Below are 18,794 nucleotides of genomic sequence, written 5' to 3'. Positions count from 1 at the left end.
AACAACTAGTTAGAGCAAATGATACTGACTCTAGTCTCAAAAACATTGTATGTGGAGTACCACAAGGTTCAGTATTGGGTCCTCTACTGTTCCTTATCTTTATAAATGACATCACTAACTTAAAAATCGATGGAAATATTTTTCTTTTTGCTGATGATACCAGTATCACTTGGAGCAACTCAACTATTGCATCTCTTCATGCAACTATAACTTCTGATTTGCTTACGATAAAAACCTGGTCTGACTCTAATTTACTCTAAGACAGTAGCATTACCTATAATGGATAAGACAGTAGCATTATCCTATAAAAGTGCTCTTCAACCCCTGCTTGTTAATAACAGCCAGATCTCTACCGTTGATTCTGTAAAATTTCTTGGTATTTTTTTAGACAGCAACCTCAAATGGTCCCTTCATATCGATTTGTTAAGTAAGAAACTCGCCTCAGCCTGCTATGCTATAAAATCTGTTTCGAAAGAACTCAATTTAGCATCTTCTAAACTAACATATTTTTCTTTGTTCGAGTCTCATCTTCGATATGGTCTTCCTTTTTGGGGTTCTAGTACAGCTGCCCAATTAGATGTTATTTTTAAATTACAAAAAAGAGCAATAAGGTATCTGTTTGGCCTCGGAAGAACAACACATTGCAGAAGTTACTTCAAAGATCACGGCATTTTAACCCTTACATCTTTATATATTTTAGAAACTGTTTGCTTAATTCGTAAACACATGCATGTCTTTCCAGCAAGGCCTCGTCATGACTACTCCACCAGAAATTCAAATTTTGATGTCTATTTACCGATCCCGTCCTCTGAGTTAGTAAAGAAATCTATATTATATTCCGCAAAAAAACTATACAACCATCTTCCTTTACAACTCAAATCTGCAACATCTTTCCCCAAGTTCCGTAAAATGACAAAAGCTCATCTATCTAAAAGACCATATTATTCAGTAGAAGAGTTTCTTAATGACTAACTAAGAAATTACAGTAATGTACAAGTAACCAAACTTGTCTATATTTGGGTGTCACATGCAGCAGCTTAAATTTATTAGTTCCTATGTCTATAAATAGTTTACTTTGTTGTATATTCACTTTGCAATTTCTATAAATTGTTGCAATATATCGATTTTGTTTTTTTTTTCTTTACTTTATTAACTTATATTTTGTATTTATGTATATTTTTTTTATATTGACGATTTATCAAATTTCAGAAAATTGTATTTGTTATTGTTATTGTTAGATATTATTTATTTTTTTTCTGACTTTAATTAAGCTTTGTCCATAAAATTTGTATTTTCAGTGACAATAAAGCATATTTCTATTCTATTCTATTCTATTTACTTAAGTTGTTGTTAGTTCTGAAAGCTGGTATTATTCCTTTCTTTTTTATGTATCTGGCTATTTTTGTTGTTATCTTGCCAGTATATGTGAGAGAGCAGAAGGTACTGGGTTCTTTCTGTGGTGGTGGATACACTAATTTCAAGGCTTTCTTATGGAGTTTTTGGTTTAAAATTTTGTTAACTATTTGTTCGTTATAGCCATTGTTTACTGCTATTTGTTTAATGATGTTTAGTTCTATCTCGAAGTTATATTTTGTCATGGGAGAATTAGCAGCCTACCATAATGATACATAGACTGACAGAAATTCAGAACCCTGACCCTGGAAGAAGTAAGCAATCAGAAATATTAGAAGCCACCGATCACAGGTATTGTAGCCAATACAAATTCAGCCCTGAGAATAAAATTGATTAGAAAATTTAATTTGAATTTAGTTTTGTTTTTACATAGGCAATAAATAAAATAATTGAATAATTAATTAAAGTAAGAATTTGCTAATCAATCTAATTAAATAGATCTAATAGAGCATAACAGTATATATTAGGTATGTGTTTTTTAACATGTTTAAACTTATACAGGATATACTGTAGCTTTTTAATAATATATTTAACTTGAGAGTCCCATTTTAGATGTGTATCTATAAAAACTCCTAGATATTTAACATTTGCTACGGGTTAATATAAAAATTTTGTTTATTATATGATATTTGAAGGGGTTTGAAAAGATATATGTAATATCCCTACTTAGTCTGTGGTTAGTCACCCTGAACGACACGGATGCGAAAAGTTTTTTTCCCTTCCCTACCCTTGATTGTTCGATTGGATTCGTAATGATCTTGGTGTATGGTAGGTTTGGTTAGGTGTTGATTTTAAGAAGTGTTGCTGGCTAAATGGGCGCAGTCCCCAAAGGCCATAAAAGAAGAAAAAAATTGTTTTTTTAAGCTTTATTTATAATTATTTAAATAAATTAAGGGTCACATTTAATTTAGCAAGTATTAAATAAAAGCTTTTCCCGTCAACTTTGCAGAAAAAAATCTAAAAAACCTTCATAAAACCATGAATTACCGCAGCAGATAAAAAGTGAATTGTATGCATAAATTACCGATTTTTCATTATTTAAACAATGAATTATCCCGTTTCTTTCTTTCTTCTTCAGTAGGTACTATCTTTCTTGCAATAGATACATTCCATTATTTTTTTTTATTGAAAATTTTGAAAGTCGGTCCTGTACATTAAAAATCTGCTAAAGAGGTTTAGCAGTTACCTTAGAGATAATGGATGAGTTCTGTTTTTTTTGTTTTGTAAATTACAACAAAAAAGGGTAATAATACAGAAATATTTTTATAAAAATGTTTACCTCAGGATATTCTGATTTATCTACTGATAGTCAATAATTTGACTTCCTTTATGTACCTACATAATTATACACCAGGGAAATAAGGCAAAAATATACCATGTTCGGGACACTTGGGCAGCCAGGTTGCAAATGGGTTTTTTGGGTACTATATACCTAATACATTATAAGTACAAAAATGCCCGTCACAGTTTGTACGAGAAATTTAGTTATTAACAAATAAGGGTCAAAAATGAGAGTTTTTTCGTTTAAATCGCTACAGGTAAAAATAGAGTAATTAAATGTCTTATTTATAATATTTTTCTTTTAGTAGATGAGCCAAGGTTTAAAATAGCGTTTTTTGAATTTTGGTCCGATTATTTGTTGCTTCGGATATTGCAAAATAATACTAAAATTTCAAAAATAAAAAATTTGCTCTAAATTTTGCAAAAATGAACTTAGGACTTTCATACTACACCAAAAATTGAGTCGAACAGTCCATACAATGCACAAAAAATTTTAAGACGATGCGTCAATTAGTTTAAATTTTATTCAATTTGTTTATCCCAAAGAGCTTTTTTTCGCAATGTTATTGTTCAAAAAATAATAATGACATAGCAATTCTGTGAAAACAACATGAAAAAAGAATAGTCATGTTTTTAAGTATTTAAAAAAATCATTAAAAAGTCATTTTTATCACTCAGAAAACATTTTACTAAAATACAGTCATTTTTGGCTTAAAAACAATTTGAATAACTTTGTTAATATTGACTGTAGGCTAAAACTACAATAGAATTTGAAAAACTGGTATATTTATACGAATTTTTAAAGAAAAACTTTTCGCCTAGGTTAATTACGGTCAAAGTTAGCCACTTTTCTTATTTAATTGACGGCGACTTTGTTTATAACAACTAAGCAACCTAACTAGAGCCATTTTGAAGTTGAAGATATATTTTGAAGATATATAGATTATGTGTAAAAGTTTGAGTAAACTTTAAACCTCAACAGAGTGGTTAATAAAGCTTTAAAAATGGCGTCCGAACGGAATTAATTCGTGGTCAGGGAGGGGATTTACTAAAATAGGTGTACTCAAAAAATGAAACTGATTCTGCAAACATATGCTGCGATTAATATCGCTGGAAATTTTTGATGGATTTTGATCATAATTTTTTTAATTTGAATGTACTCGTAGTCTTATAGAGTATGTTACGTACACACAACCCCGCCTAACATTACAAAATGTTAGGGGGAACTCCCCTTATCACTCAGGGATATGAAAAATAGATTACGACCGATTCTAAAACCTACCGAATACACATATTTAATTTCATAAAAATCGGTCAAGCGGTCTCGGAGGAGTATGACAACTAACACTGTGACAGGAGAATTTTATAGATATAAATATATAGATGGCTATTAACAAATAGGGGTTGGTGATAGAAAAGTAAAAATTAAGGGTTGTATGTATTTTTAATTCTACATCATATAAAATTATGGTAGATAATTTTGTCCAAAAAAATTTAAAAAAAAATGTCAGGGGGGCAACCCCCTTATAACTTATGGGTATAAAAAATAGATTAAAACCTCTTCAACGTCCTGCAGGATAAACGTGTAAAATCTTATAAAAATAGGCCAAGCCGTTTCGGAGTAGTATGGTAACTGACACTGTTACAGGAGAATTTGATGTATATAGAAGTAACTGCGAATTAAATAATAAAAGTGGCTAACTTTGAACCTAATTAACCTAGGCAAAAAGTTTTTTTCTGAAAATACGTATAAAAATACCAGCTTTTGAAATCCTAAAGTAGATTTACTGTATAGTCAATATTAACAAAGTTATTCAAATTGTTTAGAAGCCAAAAATGACCCTATTTTACTAAACTTTTTCTGAGTGATAAAAATGACTTTTTAATGATTTTTTTAATACTTTAAAAATATAACTATTATTCTTGCATGTGGTTTCCACAGAATTGCTACTACATTATTATTTTCTGAACAATAATGTTGTGAAAAAAAAGCTCTTTGCGATAAACAAATTGAATAAAATTTAAACTAATTAACGAATCATCTTAAATTTTTTTGTGCATTATATGGAATGTTTGACTCAACTTTTCGTGCAACATGAAAGTCTTAAGGCCATTTTCGCAAAAGTTATAGCAAATTTTTTATTTTTGAAATTCTAGTTTTATTTTGCACTTTCCGAAACAAAGAAGGACCAGACCAAAATTCAAAAAGTGCCATTTTAAACCTTGGCTCATCTACAAAAAGAAGAATATTATAAATAAGATGTTTAATTACCCCATTTTTACCTTAGCGATTTAAACGAAAAAACTGCCATTTTTGACCCTTATTTGTTAATAACTAAGTTTCTCGTCCGAACTGTGACGGGCATTTTAAAATTTATAATGTATTAGGTATATAGGTATGTAGTATCCAAAAAATCCATTTGCAACCTGGCTGCTCAAGTGTCCCGACAAAAACCTTATTTCTCTGGACCAATAATAATTTTATAAGAAACAGTATTTTAAATATTGTATTTAAAAGATATATCGTCAAAATTATTGATGTATTTATTTCAAGGTGATAAGAGAATTCATCCGTCATTAATAACATAAAAATTGTTGTAAACAACGACCTTCATAAGTGATATAATCCTGACCAAAACCTATTGTCAACAATAAATTAAGTATTAAGTATTTTTATCATTATGTCACTAGCCGCCATGCTGTCGAGACGCGCACTTCGTTTGAAATGTTCAACGCTTTTAAAAACTGCAACTTATTCCACAGCGCCAGCCTCCACAGCGACTAACCGAGACAATTTTTATCAAAATATAGCAGGTGCTCAAAATGACGACACCAATCCAGAGGGATGGGAGAATGCCAAACCGTTTGACAGCATACCTGGACCAAAACCTTTGCCTGTGCTTGGAAACATGTGGAGGTTTTTTCCTGGAGCAGAATTTCATAATATAAACACGGATAAACTCTTTCTACTGTAAGTATTTTTTTTTTACTTTAGTTACTTATTCTTTAGTTCTTCTTCTTCTTTTGCCCTTTAATTCGTCCAATTCTGAACATAGGCTTCCCCCAGTTTCCTCCATTCGCTTCTGTTTAGTGCTTTCTGTTTCCAGTGCGTTCCTCCTATCTTTTTAATGCCGTCTCCCCATCTCATCTGGGGTCGTCCTCTTGCTCTCTTTCCTGTCCATGGTCTCCATTGTTGTATCGTGCTATTCCACCTATTGTCCGTTTGTCTAGCGTTATGACCTGCGAAGCTCCATTTTAGCCTGGTTATATGTTGACCTGCGTCTTTGACTTTTGTTCTATTTCTGACCCAGTTGTTTTGCTTTTTGTCTGTCAATTTTACTCCTAACATTGCTCTCTCCATGGCTCTTTGTGTCTTTATTATTTTATCCATGTTTGCCTTGGTCAAGGTCCATGTTTGGCATGCGTATGTGAGAATTGGGAGTATGCACTGGTCAAACACTCTTGTTTTTAAGTATTGTTGTATTTTTTTATTCTTTAGGACCCATTTTAATTTTCCAAATCCTGCCCAGGCTAATCTGACCCTTCTTTTTACCTCCGCTGTTTGGTTTTCCTTATTTATTTTTATAATCTGTCCCAAATATATATAATCATTAACCGCTTCTATTGTGGTGTCGTTTAGTATTACGTTTCTATTGTCTTGTGTGTTTGTCATTGTTTTTGTTTTGGCAAAATTCATTTTTAGACCTATTTGTTCGGATTCATTTGCTAGTTCGGTTAGCATGGTTTGTAGTTCTTCAAAACTTGATGCTATGACTACTACATCGTCTGCATATCTTAGGTGGTTTAGTTTCTTTCCATTTATGTTTATTCCCATGTTTGTCAATTCCATTGTTTTGAAAACAGAAACTTTAGTTACTACAGAATATACTGTGAATTTACACAGTATATTCTGTTTGCCGTTTAGCACATCTCAATCGCTATTTCTTCTTGTCATAATGGCTTCTTCAGAGGTCTCTTTTTTCCATTGCTGTTTCTTTTTATTTATTCGTTCCATTGCTTTTCCTCCTTCTATTTGGTTTCCATTTCCAAGTTCTTAGCGATATTTTTGTTTCATCCATTCTTCGAATATGTCCATAATAGTGCGGCAGATTCGTGCTAATATTATAAGAATTGTGCATTTAACGATAGAAGCATATAATTTGGAACATATACTACACATATAAAGGTTCAAAGGGTACCCCCTGTTAAGATAGGCAAAATGCCCTCACTCCAAGAATTCAATTTTATTAATTTTTTTATGTTCTATGCAACTAAAAAATGAGATAAAGCGGATTTTTAGCTCGCCACCCCCTTTACCTCTCCCCCCACAGCCAAAAACGTAGATTTTTAGATTTAATTTTTTTTAGTTGGGTTGCAATTGATCTAAAAATTTCAAAAAATTCACACGTGTAGCTGAGGCTTTCACAAAACACGTCCATTTTTTTATGGACCCATAGGTCGAGTGTACATAACCTCAATTTTTTTTTAACTTTTTTAAAACCTATAACTTTTTTTTGTAGGGAGCTGCAGGTCCAATTTTTTTGTATTTTGTGTATTTTATCAAAAGCTATCTGTCTGATTTTTTTCAGATTTTTCTGTCAGGTGCGCCATCTTGAAAAATCAAGAAAACTGTTTTTTTATGGGGTTTTTGGGGATTTTCTCCATTTTATAGACTGCAACATAGATCAACTCAAGGTTTTATTAATAGATTATGTATAATTTAAAATAACTGAGTATATTAGGATATTCAAAAATTGGGCGAAACACTCTTAAACCCCACAAAATCCATGTTTTTTTTTAAGTTTTGTAAGGATTTTTGCGGGTCTAATTATATTTTTTGTGGTCGATACACCCTGAATATTTTTTTTAATTTTTTTTACGTTCCATATGATTTTAAAAAATTAGGAGTCACCGTAATTTTAACCCACTTCCCCTATTCCCCCTCCCCCACAGCCAAAAATGTCAATTTTTCGATTTTATTTTTTTTAAGTTGGTTTGCAATTACAAATGTTATTCTGAAGCTATTTCTTTGTGGCATTTTTGTAATTAACTATTCTAAATGGTCATTTTTTTTTAGTTAAATTGTGGCTTATTTCCCATTTAGAATAATTAATAATTATTAAATTATAATTTACAAAAAATTCACACGCACAAGCTGAGGCTTTTACAGATCATCTATTTTTATGGACCCGAAGGTCGAGTGTACATATTATAACCTCTTTTTTTGTGTTTTTTAATAGGTACGTATATTTTTTTTTTTTGGTGATGGCTGCATGTCTATTTTTTTGTGTTTTGTGTATTTTATCAAAAACTATATTTCTGACTTTTTTCAGATTTTTCCGTAAGGTGCGCCATCTTCAAAAATCCGCAAAACCGATTTGTTCGGTGGTTTTTAGGGATTTTCTCCATTTTATATACTTCAAAATAGATTAACTCAAGGTTTTTTTATAGGTTATGTATGAATAATTTGAAATAACTGAGTTTTTAGGTATATTTTATATAATTTGCTATTGAATAAACTTAAAAACAACCTGCTAGTTTTCACAATCATAAACTTGCCAGGATGACACGTTCCACAATTAAAATTACGTTTCACAATTAACACTTCCCCTGTTTCCATACCTACATCAAAGTTTTTCCGACTAGACACCGTTAAACTATTAACCTATTTTCAGCTTGCTATTAATCAACTTTTTTTGGTACGCGGGATCCAGGCCTAATATTTTTTGAGATCAGTACAGCCTGAATATTCTTTTTTTCGTTTTTTTTACGTTTGATGTGTTTAAAAATAAGCCTTAGCTCAATTTTAGCCCTCCTCCCTCTCAACCTGCCCAATAAATCATAATTATTTCGTTTTCATTTTTTTTTCTCAGTATATCTGTTGCTCAGTTTGTCCTCAAGTAAACTACATTTAACAAAATAATTTCAAATTTTTGGAATATTTTTGTATAAAGTAAATATGTCATTGTGATATCTTTTAGGTAGGATACAAAAAACAAAAATAAAACAGAATAATCAATTTAAGAAAAATACATTATTTTAATATATGATACTTCTTGTCGTTTTGTGAATCAAACCATTTTGTTCTTTGTTCATTAGTTTGTATTTAGTAGGTACCCTAATATTACCTTACATTATACATATTCTAATTATTCAAACATGTGTTTGTACATGTGTAAAGAATATATAGCTTCGTATATACTCTTAGAGTATTCGGAGGGTATATTCGTTGGTATTACACTTTACAGTTCTAAAGTATTCATCGCTGTCTTCGTCTATTACAGGTATAACATCTGTATTGTCAAAGAGTTTTGTAAGATATTCTGCTGGCTTGATGATTTTTGTAAAATATCTTCCATGCGATAAATATCATATTATGGCAGCTACATGCCAACAACAGCCTATGGTTATGTTGCCGTTTCCGCAACTCACATCTACAACAGTATCCATCGTTTAATGTTTTCCAAACCATCTTCGTTTGGCTCATAATGCGAATAGTCCATGTTGTATGCTTGTCCCCATTAGGTAAATTATTCCGATTCATTTTTTTGCACAAACTTGCTCAAAAACAGTTCCTTATAACAAATCCACAAGGTGCCAGGCAGTACCGCGGTCGGAAAATTGTTTTAACAATTTTTTAAACGAATTCAAAAAATCAATTTTTTCACTTAGGACAAATTTCTTTTAGATTCTCTGGATCAATCTGAGCAAAAAGGCCTCTTGTGATTTTTCTATAAAATTGACTGTTGTCGAGTTACATGCAATTTAAAATTTGAAAAACGCGAAAATGGCTATTTTCAAGGCTTAATAACTCGATTAAAAATTATTATTATGAAAGTCATAGAGTGACCAACTCAAAGTTTATATGTATTGGTTATAAAAGGTTATATGTATTGTACACTCGACCTACTGGTCTATAAAAAAATAGATATGTTTTTTAGAAGCCTCATAAAATTTTTTAATTAATTGCATCTTAACTAAACAAAAAAAAAATAGAAAAATTGACGTGTTTGTGGGGGCAGGGGAGGGGGTGGTGGGCTAAAAATGCGATTAGTCTTATTTTTTAATCACATATAACGTAAAAAAATAAAAAAAAATATTCAGGCTGTATCGATCTCAAAAAATATCATTAAGCCCGCAAGAACCCTTACATATCTTAAAAAACATGGTTTTTGGGGGGTTTAAAGGTGTTTTGCACAATTTTTGATAATCCTAAAATACTCAGTTATTCTAAATTATACATAATCTATTAAAAAAAACCTTCAGTTGATCTATGTTGCAGACTATAAAATGGAGAAAATCCCTAAAAACCCCCTAAATATACAGTTTTCCTGATTTTTCAAGATGGCGCACCTGACGGAAAAATCTGAAAAAAATCAGAGAGATAGCTTTTGATAAAATACACAAAATGCAAAAAAAACTGGACCTGCAGCCCCCTCCAAAAAAAAGTTATAGGTTTTAAAAAAGTTAAAAAAAAATTTGAGGTTATGTACACTCGACCTACGGGTTCATAAAAAATAGACATGTTTTGTGAAAGCCTCAGCTACACGTGTGAATGTTTTGAAATTTTTAAATGAATTGCAACCCAACTAAAAAAAATTAAATCTAAAAATCTACGTTTTTGGCTGTGGGGGGAGGGGTAAGGGGGGTGGCGAGCTAAAAATCCGCGTTATCTCATTTTTTAGTTGCATAGAACGTAAAATAATAAAATTGAATTCTGGGAGTGAGGGCATTTTGCATATCTTAACGGGGGGTACCCTTTAGATATGAGGCTATCTCAGATTTTACCTTTTACAAAAATGGCGGGCATTCAAAATGGCGATTATCCATATGTGACTAATAGCACGATAACTTTTAAACGAGATGTCAGATTTCAACCAAATTGGGTATATAGGTTCTTTTTTTGATGTATAAGATCGAGCTCCTGAACCGGAAGAATCGGTTTACCAGAAGTTGTGTTTTTCTTGATTTTTTTTAAAATATGTTTTTTTCAATTCTTTCACCCGGTATATATTAATTTTTCAAAAAAGTAATACCGGCATTGAAAAGAACGTAAAAATATTTTTCTGGAAATATTTTGAACTTTTTAGTTATGTTAATTACCATGTAATAAATGCATAACTTATCTTCACATGTACCTATGTGCGGCAGATTCGTGCAAATATTATAAGAATTATTGTGCATTTAATGGTAGAAGTATATAATTTGGACCACATATACTACACATACAAAGGTTCAAATTCATATATGAGGCCATCTCAGATTTTACCTTTTACGAAAATGGCGGGCATTCAAAATGGCGACGATACATATGTGACTAATAGCACGATAACTTTTAAACGAAAAGTCCGACTTCAACCAAATTTGGAATATACGTTCTTTTTTTGATGTGTAAGATCGAGCTCTTAAACCGGACGAATCGGTTTACCAGAAGTTGTGTTTTACCTGATTTTTTTTGTAAAAATATGTTGTTTATTTTTTCAATTTTTTCACCCTGTATATTTTAATTTTTCAAAAAGGTAATACCGGCGTTGAAAAGAGCGTAAAAATATTTTTTAGGAAATATTTTGAACTCTTTAGTTATATTAATTACCATTTAATAAATGTATAACATATCTTCACATGTAGGTACCTATGTGCGGCAGATTCGTGCAAATAATAATATAAGAATTATTGTGCATTTAATGGTAGAAGCATAAATAATTTGGACCACACATACTACACATGCAAAGATTCAAATTTAGATATGAGGCCATCTCAGATTTTGTATTTTACAAAAATGGCGGGCATTCAAAATAAATCCATAAGGAAGTGCCACCCATAGGTACCTACATGTGAACATACGTTATGCATTTATTAAATGGTAATTAAAATAACAAAAAAGTTCAAAATATTTCCTAAAAAATATTTTTACACTCTTTTCAATGGCGGTATCACCTTTTTGAAAAATTTATATATACAGGGTGAAAGAATTGAAAAAGAAACAATATATTTTTACGGTTTGAGACCTCGTTCTTATTCATTAAAAAAAGAACCTATATACCAAATTTGGTTGAAATCTGACGTATCGTTCAAAAGTTATCGTGCTATTAGTCACATATGCATAGTCGCCATTTTGAATAACCGCCATTTTTGTAAAAGGCAGAATCTGAGATGGCCTCATATCTAAATTTGAACCTTTAAATGTGTAGTATATGTGGTCCAAATTATACAGGGTGAGGCAAATAAAGGGCCTATTAGATATATCTCGAGAACTAAAGGCAACAGAATCATGAAAATTGGAATAAAGGGGTTTTGAAGGACGATCTATTAAATGAAAATATGTTCATCTCTTTGCAACTTCCGGTTATACCGGAAGTTGCTTATAACTTCGTTTTTTAAATAGGACATCCTGTATATTTTTACATTTTTGGATTCTCTTCGATGTCTTCTTTCTTAAAATATGAGGTTTTTAATATTATACAGGGTATTTTAAAAGATAATTACGTTTTTTTATTAATTTCGTAGCAAAATTAACACCCTGTAGAATTGTAGTAGTTTGACATCTAAAACTCTACTTACGTTCAAATGATTTTTAATATACTCTACTATTGTTAAGAATCATTAGTATAGCTAAATTTTTAATTTTAGTATACAGGGTTGGTCGAAACTCGGAATGAGTATTTTCTGAGTTTTCTTAAATGGAACACCCTGTATTTTAGTATTGTAATGAAATGATATTTTATGGTACTTCTTTATTTCTTAAGCATTCCCTATACCTAACTGCTTTAATTTGTGCTTCATTGTTAATCGCACCAACAATCTTAACTACGTAGGTATTTTGATAGCTAAACCATTATTGGTAATTTTAAGGACCAGTCTGGATTAATATGTATTTATTTTTGAAAAATTATTTGTGATTGAATTTTTTCACGGCCAACCTATTAAAATTTTACGTATTTTTTGGTGCAATTAATGTTTAGCTTGAATCACCAATAACTCACAAATTAAAGCAGTTAGGTATGGTATAGGGAATGCTTAAGAAATAAAAAAGTACTATAAAATATCATTTCATTACAATACAAAAATACAGGGTGTTCCATTTAAGAAAACTCAGAAAATACTCATTCCGAGTTTCGACCAACCCTGTATACTAAAATTAAAAATTTGGCCACACTAATGATTCTTAACAATGTAGAGTATATTAAAAATCATTTAAACTTAAGTAGAGTTTTAGATGTCAAACTACTAAAATTCTACAGGGTGTGAATGTTGCTACAAAATTAATAAAAAAACGTAATTATCTTTTAAAATACCCTGCATAATATTACAAAACCTCATATTCTAAGAAAGAAAACATCGAAGAGAATCCAAAAATATAAAAATATACAGGGTGTCCCATTTAAAAAAACGAAGTTATAAGCAACTTCCGGTATAACCGGAAGTTGCAAAGAGATGAAAATATTTTCATTTAATAGATCATCCTTCAAAACCCCTTTATTCCAATTTTCATGATTCTGGTGCCTTTAGTTCTCTAGATATTTCTAATAGGCCAGTTATCTGCCTCATCCTATATACTTCTATCATTAAATGCACAATTGTTTCACAGATCGGCTGCACTATAATGTTTTTTAATAACCTTATTTTGATCTATAGAACCGTGCAGATAGTGAGTAGGCCTTGGACCCGTTATGCCATTAATATAGAAATAATATTTTATACGGACTTTTTACTTTACGATATTTTATAGCAGAATAACAAAATAGTTACCAAAATAAAACAACATTTTTCTTTTATGTCCGGTATTCTTTCTCTGGTTTTGTTTAGTGTTCTACTTCTTCAAATTTAATCACTAATTTGATTTTTTCTTTTATTGGTTTTTTCCCTGATCGTACCTAATATTGTATTTTCTTGGTTTAATCTGAGTCTACCATTCGCTTTTATTTGTTCTAGAATTTCTTCCTGTAATTTTCTCTACAGCATCTCCTTGTTTCTCCTCTATTTCTATTTATGAGTTCACTTGTATCCCCTCTTTGCGTCTTTATGCTATTTTTGCTAGTGTTCATTATCATATTTATTAATTTAATTTATAAGTTTATGTGAGATTTATTCAATCCAAGTTAGTTATTTAATCGAATCAAATGCCTTTTCAAAGTAGATAAATACCATTTCCAATTCTAATCTGTATCATCCTCCACCAAGTACGTATTCCCATATTGCTCATGGCATCGTCATGTTATCAAGGAAAATCTAGTAAAATAATAAAGGCAGAAAGGAAAATTGCCTTATATGTAAATAATGTGTTTTATGAAAGACCATATGGAGGAAGGTCTGTAGATAGATACATAGATAGATAATTTATTTGGCTATAAGTTACATAATAATGTTTATAGCAAGTCAGTAAATATATATAGAAGTATAGAACAAACAAAATTAAGTATTTAAAACATTAAAATTACATACAAACACATACGATATAAAGAGAAAACGTAATACAAATTAAAAAATTAAAATAATTGTGGTCATTGTGTTACAGCTTGGACATTCACACCATCATAACACTCACCCAGTGTATAAGGACATAAATATGGTCACTAGTAATCTTTAACTTGGGTTTTAAACCCCGTAGTTGGATTTATATTTTTAAATTTTTGAGGTAATTTATAAACAATTGTAAACCACAAACAGTGGATGACTTCCTGCTTAATTCTAGATGTCGGTATGGTACAACATATTGTCTCTTATTTCGTATATTATGTGAATGAATATCACTGTTACATAAAAAAGTTGTTTTATTCTTATGAATCAGTATCAGTACATCGAACATGTAGATTCTATACACTGTTAATATATTTAGAAATAGGCCTCTGCATGACCAACTATAGGAAACACCCGCAACACATCTCACAATACGCTTTTGGGCTTTGAAAACATCGTTTATAAGTACTAGGAGAGCCACCCCAGACAGTTATACCATAACTCATTGTGGACTGTATTTCAGCAAAATAAAAAAGACGAAGATGGTGCTAAGTGTTCTACTCAAGTTTCTCAAGTGATAAACACTTAGAGTTGAAAAAATGAATAACCATTTTCAATTTATGAATAACCATTTTCAATTTCGTTGCAAAACTAAAATACAGCCGAACCATATTCCAGTCCAATCAGAGAGTGCTGCAAGCACCTCTACCGGTTTCGAAACTTATTAGTCTCTCATCAGGAGGCACATATGCTGCTCTCCCTGATCCAACCAAAACAAACCCCAGCGTGCAGTCCCGAATTGCAACGAACGAAATGGCATAGATGCCCTAGCGGCAACTGCTTCGCAAAAGACTAAGTTTTCACTCTAATGGCATACAACATATCCCACCAGAATGAAAACAATGGGAACCTTCTCTGGTTACACCTCCGAGGCTTCTACAATTTGCAAGCCATACGGATGCTGAGACTAAGGAAGATGAGGGAATTCTACAATTTACAATTCACGTCACATCTGCTCAGCGCGGTAAAGTTCCAACGAGACTGGTTCCCTTCATACTCCACACAGAGTAAATGTAAATCAAAAATGAATAACCATTTTCAATTTCGTTGCAAAACGAAAATACAGCCGAACCATATTCCAGTCCAATCAGAGAGTGCTGCAAGCACCTCTACCGGTTTCGAAACTTATTAGTCTCTCATCAGGAGGCACATATGCTGCTCTCCCTGATCCAACCAAAACAAACCCCAGCGTGCAGTCCCGAATTGCAACGAACGAAATGGCATAGATGCCCTAGCGGCAACTGCTAGCAAAAGACTAAGTTTTCACTCTAATGGCATACAACATATCCCACCAGAATGAAAACAATGGGAACCTTCTCTGGTTACACCTCCGAGGCTTCTACAATTTGCAAGCCATACGGATGCTGAGACTAAGGAAGATGAGGGAATTCTACAATTTACAATTCACGTCACATCTGCTCAGCGCGGTAAAGTTCCAACGAGACTGGTTCCCTTCATACTCCACACAGAGTAAATGTAAATCAAAAATGAATAACCATTTTCAATTTCGTTGCAAAACGAAAATACAGCCGAACCATATTCCAGTCCAATCAGAGAGTGCTGCAAGCACCTCTACCGGTTTCGAAACTTATTAGTCTCTCATCAGGAGGCACATATGCTGCTCTCCCTGATCCAACCAAAACAAACCCTAGCGTGCAGTCCCGAATTGCAACGAACGAAATGGCATAGATGCCCTAGCGGCAACTGCTAGCAAAAGACTAAGTTTTCACTCTAATGGCATACAACATACCCCACCAGAATGAAAACAATGGGAACCTTCTCTGGTTACACCTCCGAGGCTTCTACAATTTGCAAGCCATACGGATGCTGAGACTAAGGAAGATGAGGGAATTCTACAATTTAGAATGGCTTGCAAATTGTAGAAGCCTCGGAGGTGTAACCAGAGAAGGTTCCCATTGTTTTCATTCTGGTGGGATATGTTGTATGCCATTAGAGTGAAAACTTAGTCTTTTACTTAGAGTTGAGTTTTTTACATACATTCCAACACTGAGTCTTAAACCGTGGATTGATAAATACGGAGTATATTTATCAGTCAACGCTTAAACGATAAATGAGAGTCAAAAGTCACTCCCAAAAACTTCACATCACTACAACTTAAAATACTCTCACCATTGATGGCAACACTTAGATCAGGTTTAGTAGAGTTTGCACGGCATGTAAATGATACAAATTTAGTTTTTTGAACATTAAACAGAAGCGACTGATTACTGGACCAGTCAGAGAAGGCCTTCAGTGAATTTAGGGCATGTAGGGAATGTAGGGCAGGCTGCAGGTGAGCACAGGACTTATAGGTGATAGGTGGAAAGATGCAGTCAGAGAAGATCTGGAGAAAATGGGAGTGAGACAATAGGAAATAGTGGCGCGGAACCGACAGACATGCAATGGAAGGCAATAGTAAACGTGGCAAAGAGTTGTAGCCGTTCATCATGATGATATGATTGTGATTTGTAACATATTTACTTTTTCCAGAGCTAGATTGGCCAGGATACAGGACAGAGGGTCTCCCTGGTGCAGCTTGTCATTCTTTCATTTTTTTTAAACATTTCTTAAGAGTTGTAAAATGCTGCCTTATAGTCTATAAATATATCGTAAGTTGCTAGGCCATATTCCAGTGTCTTTTCTAAAATTCGTCTAAGGGACACAATCTGATGAATTGTCCATTCACTACTTAATGTTTTTAATAAGATAACTTTAGTTTACTTTAGTGTAGTATTTTTTAATTTTTTAATAACCTACTTATTGTACTATAAAAATAATTTATCTATCTATCTACTATAAGTATAAATACCATGTTTGTGACTTGTCTTATGTCTTGTAAGTGATACAAAAAGATCAATAAATTTATCTATCTATGTATCTATCTACTTCTGAAGTCTCTCTGAATTCTACATCGGCCTGGTATTTTCCTATTATTCGTTCTGCTTATGGTGCCATACGTTGGCATTGTATGATGGAGAATATACGTTGAATTTAAAACGGTAATTCCTCTGGTGTTAGAGCATTCAAAGATATCACTTTTTTGTGTATGATGCAAAGTTTTCCAATATTTCAATTACTGGAAAGGGATTTTTGTGATCATATATCTTTATGAGCTACTGTAGTGCCATTATTATGCTATCATGGCCATCTTCTTTATATAGTTCTTCTTCTATTCCATTCAACTTGTTTCTGGCTAGTTTTTAACTGCATCTTTAACTTCGTTGGGAATTCTTTTACACTCTCGTCTGCTTCGCTTACCTTATCTCTTTCGTCTTCCAGGTGTTTTCTGTTTCTTCCTCTTTTTTAATTAACCGGTTAAAGTGTTCCACCACCGATTCAATTCGTCTTTCTTTGTTGTTAATAGATCATCATTCAGACTTCTACATTGGTTTGTAGTTGCCTTGAATTCTCTTTAAGATGTTAACTCTCTTAGAATAGAATGCTCCTCTGGATTCATTCTCTCTGTTAGGTTTTCTATATTATTTAAGTTCCTTATTTACGTGGTTTTGTTCTTTATCCGTTTGTGTATCCTTTTTTCTTCTCTTCTCTTTACCTAGTAATTCTCTATAGTTGTTCTATGTAGTTATTAGTATTATTAATATAACCAAACATGAATTTTCCACTATGAATTTTCTGAGAATGCATCATCTTTTATGACCATAATGGTCTACTTCCTTTAAGTATTAAGTTACAGGTATATTATATCTAACATAAATATACAATTAGTCCAGGAACCTCGAAATTTTTACAGAATGGATCGATTTGCTTGAAAATTTAAGAATAAGTAGTGGATACTCCAAGGATCAAAATCTATATGATTCCAAAAGGCGCTTTTACCACGGGGGTGGTTTCCACCTCATCGCGGGGGTGGAAATTGTTTATTATATTTTGACCGCAAAAGTTGATAAAAACATTCATTCTAATCCAAAAATGTTCTATACATTTTGTTTTCGATTTATTCGCTATCGAAAGTGTTAGTTTTATATCAAAAAAATCTATGTTTTTCGATATACTCATTATTACGATTCACTAAATTTTCGTAGAAAAAAATTTTTAAAACCAATTTCTTGGGAATGAAATAAGCTACAATTTCATATTCATATTTAAACATTTTTTCGTATCTCCGATGCTAATCTTTATATTCTGAAGAAAATGGCAAACTACAAAAATTCGTTATTTGCTTTTAACTCCAGTTTTTTTAAAAAGTAATCATTCTAAGCCAGTCAAACTTCTATAACCTATTAATAATACATAAATAAAGAACAATGAATAAAACCAAATACTAAAAACACCGCTAACCATTATTATGGTTCCAATAGGATTTCTCCTTTTTTTTTCAAAAAAATATATTGATTTTTTAACCGTAACTTTTTTACTTTTTATCTTAGAAAGTTTGCTAAAAAATAATTTTGTAGATTTTTATAAGACCTATAAGACTATTGATATTAAATCTTTTTAAAATCCTCAGTCACAAAAATAAGTGACTTGGTTGTTAAAGGTGGTTTTTGCATGTTATTACAAGTTTTAATTGTCAATAGCTCACTCAATTTTTGCCGTAGAAAAAATTTTTGCAAATCAGATTC

General features: G+C 31.9%; 1 protein-coding gene across 1 annotated transcript in view; it reads left to right on the top strand.

The window, feature by feature from the left end:
- The first annotated feature begins 5,360 nt into the window (after positions 1–5,360).
- LOC114326342 (cytochrome P450 CYP12A2-like) overlaps positions 5,361–18,794 on the top strand; it is a 76,319-nt gene continuing 62,885 nt past the window's right edge. The window contains exon 1 of the mRNA XM_050654216.1: positions 5,361–5,665. Coding sequence (XP_050510173.1) covers positions 5,376–5,665 — 290 coding nt within the window. The 5' untranslated portion in view covers positions 5,361–5,375. The remainder of the gene's footprint in view (positions 5,666–18,794) is intronic.

Source organism: Diabrotica virgifera, chromosome 6 (assembly GCF_917563875.1).
Source record: "Diabrotica virgifera virgifera chromosome 6, PGI_DIABVI_V3a".
Classification (NCBI taxonomy): domain Eukaryota; kingdom Metazoa; phylum Arthropoda; class Insecta; order Coleoptera; family Chrysomelidae; genus Diabrotica; species Diabrotica virgifera.
Note: the sequence above shows the minus strand (reverse complement) of the source record. Positions and strands in the feature narration are given on the sequence as shown.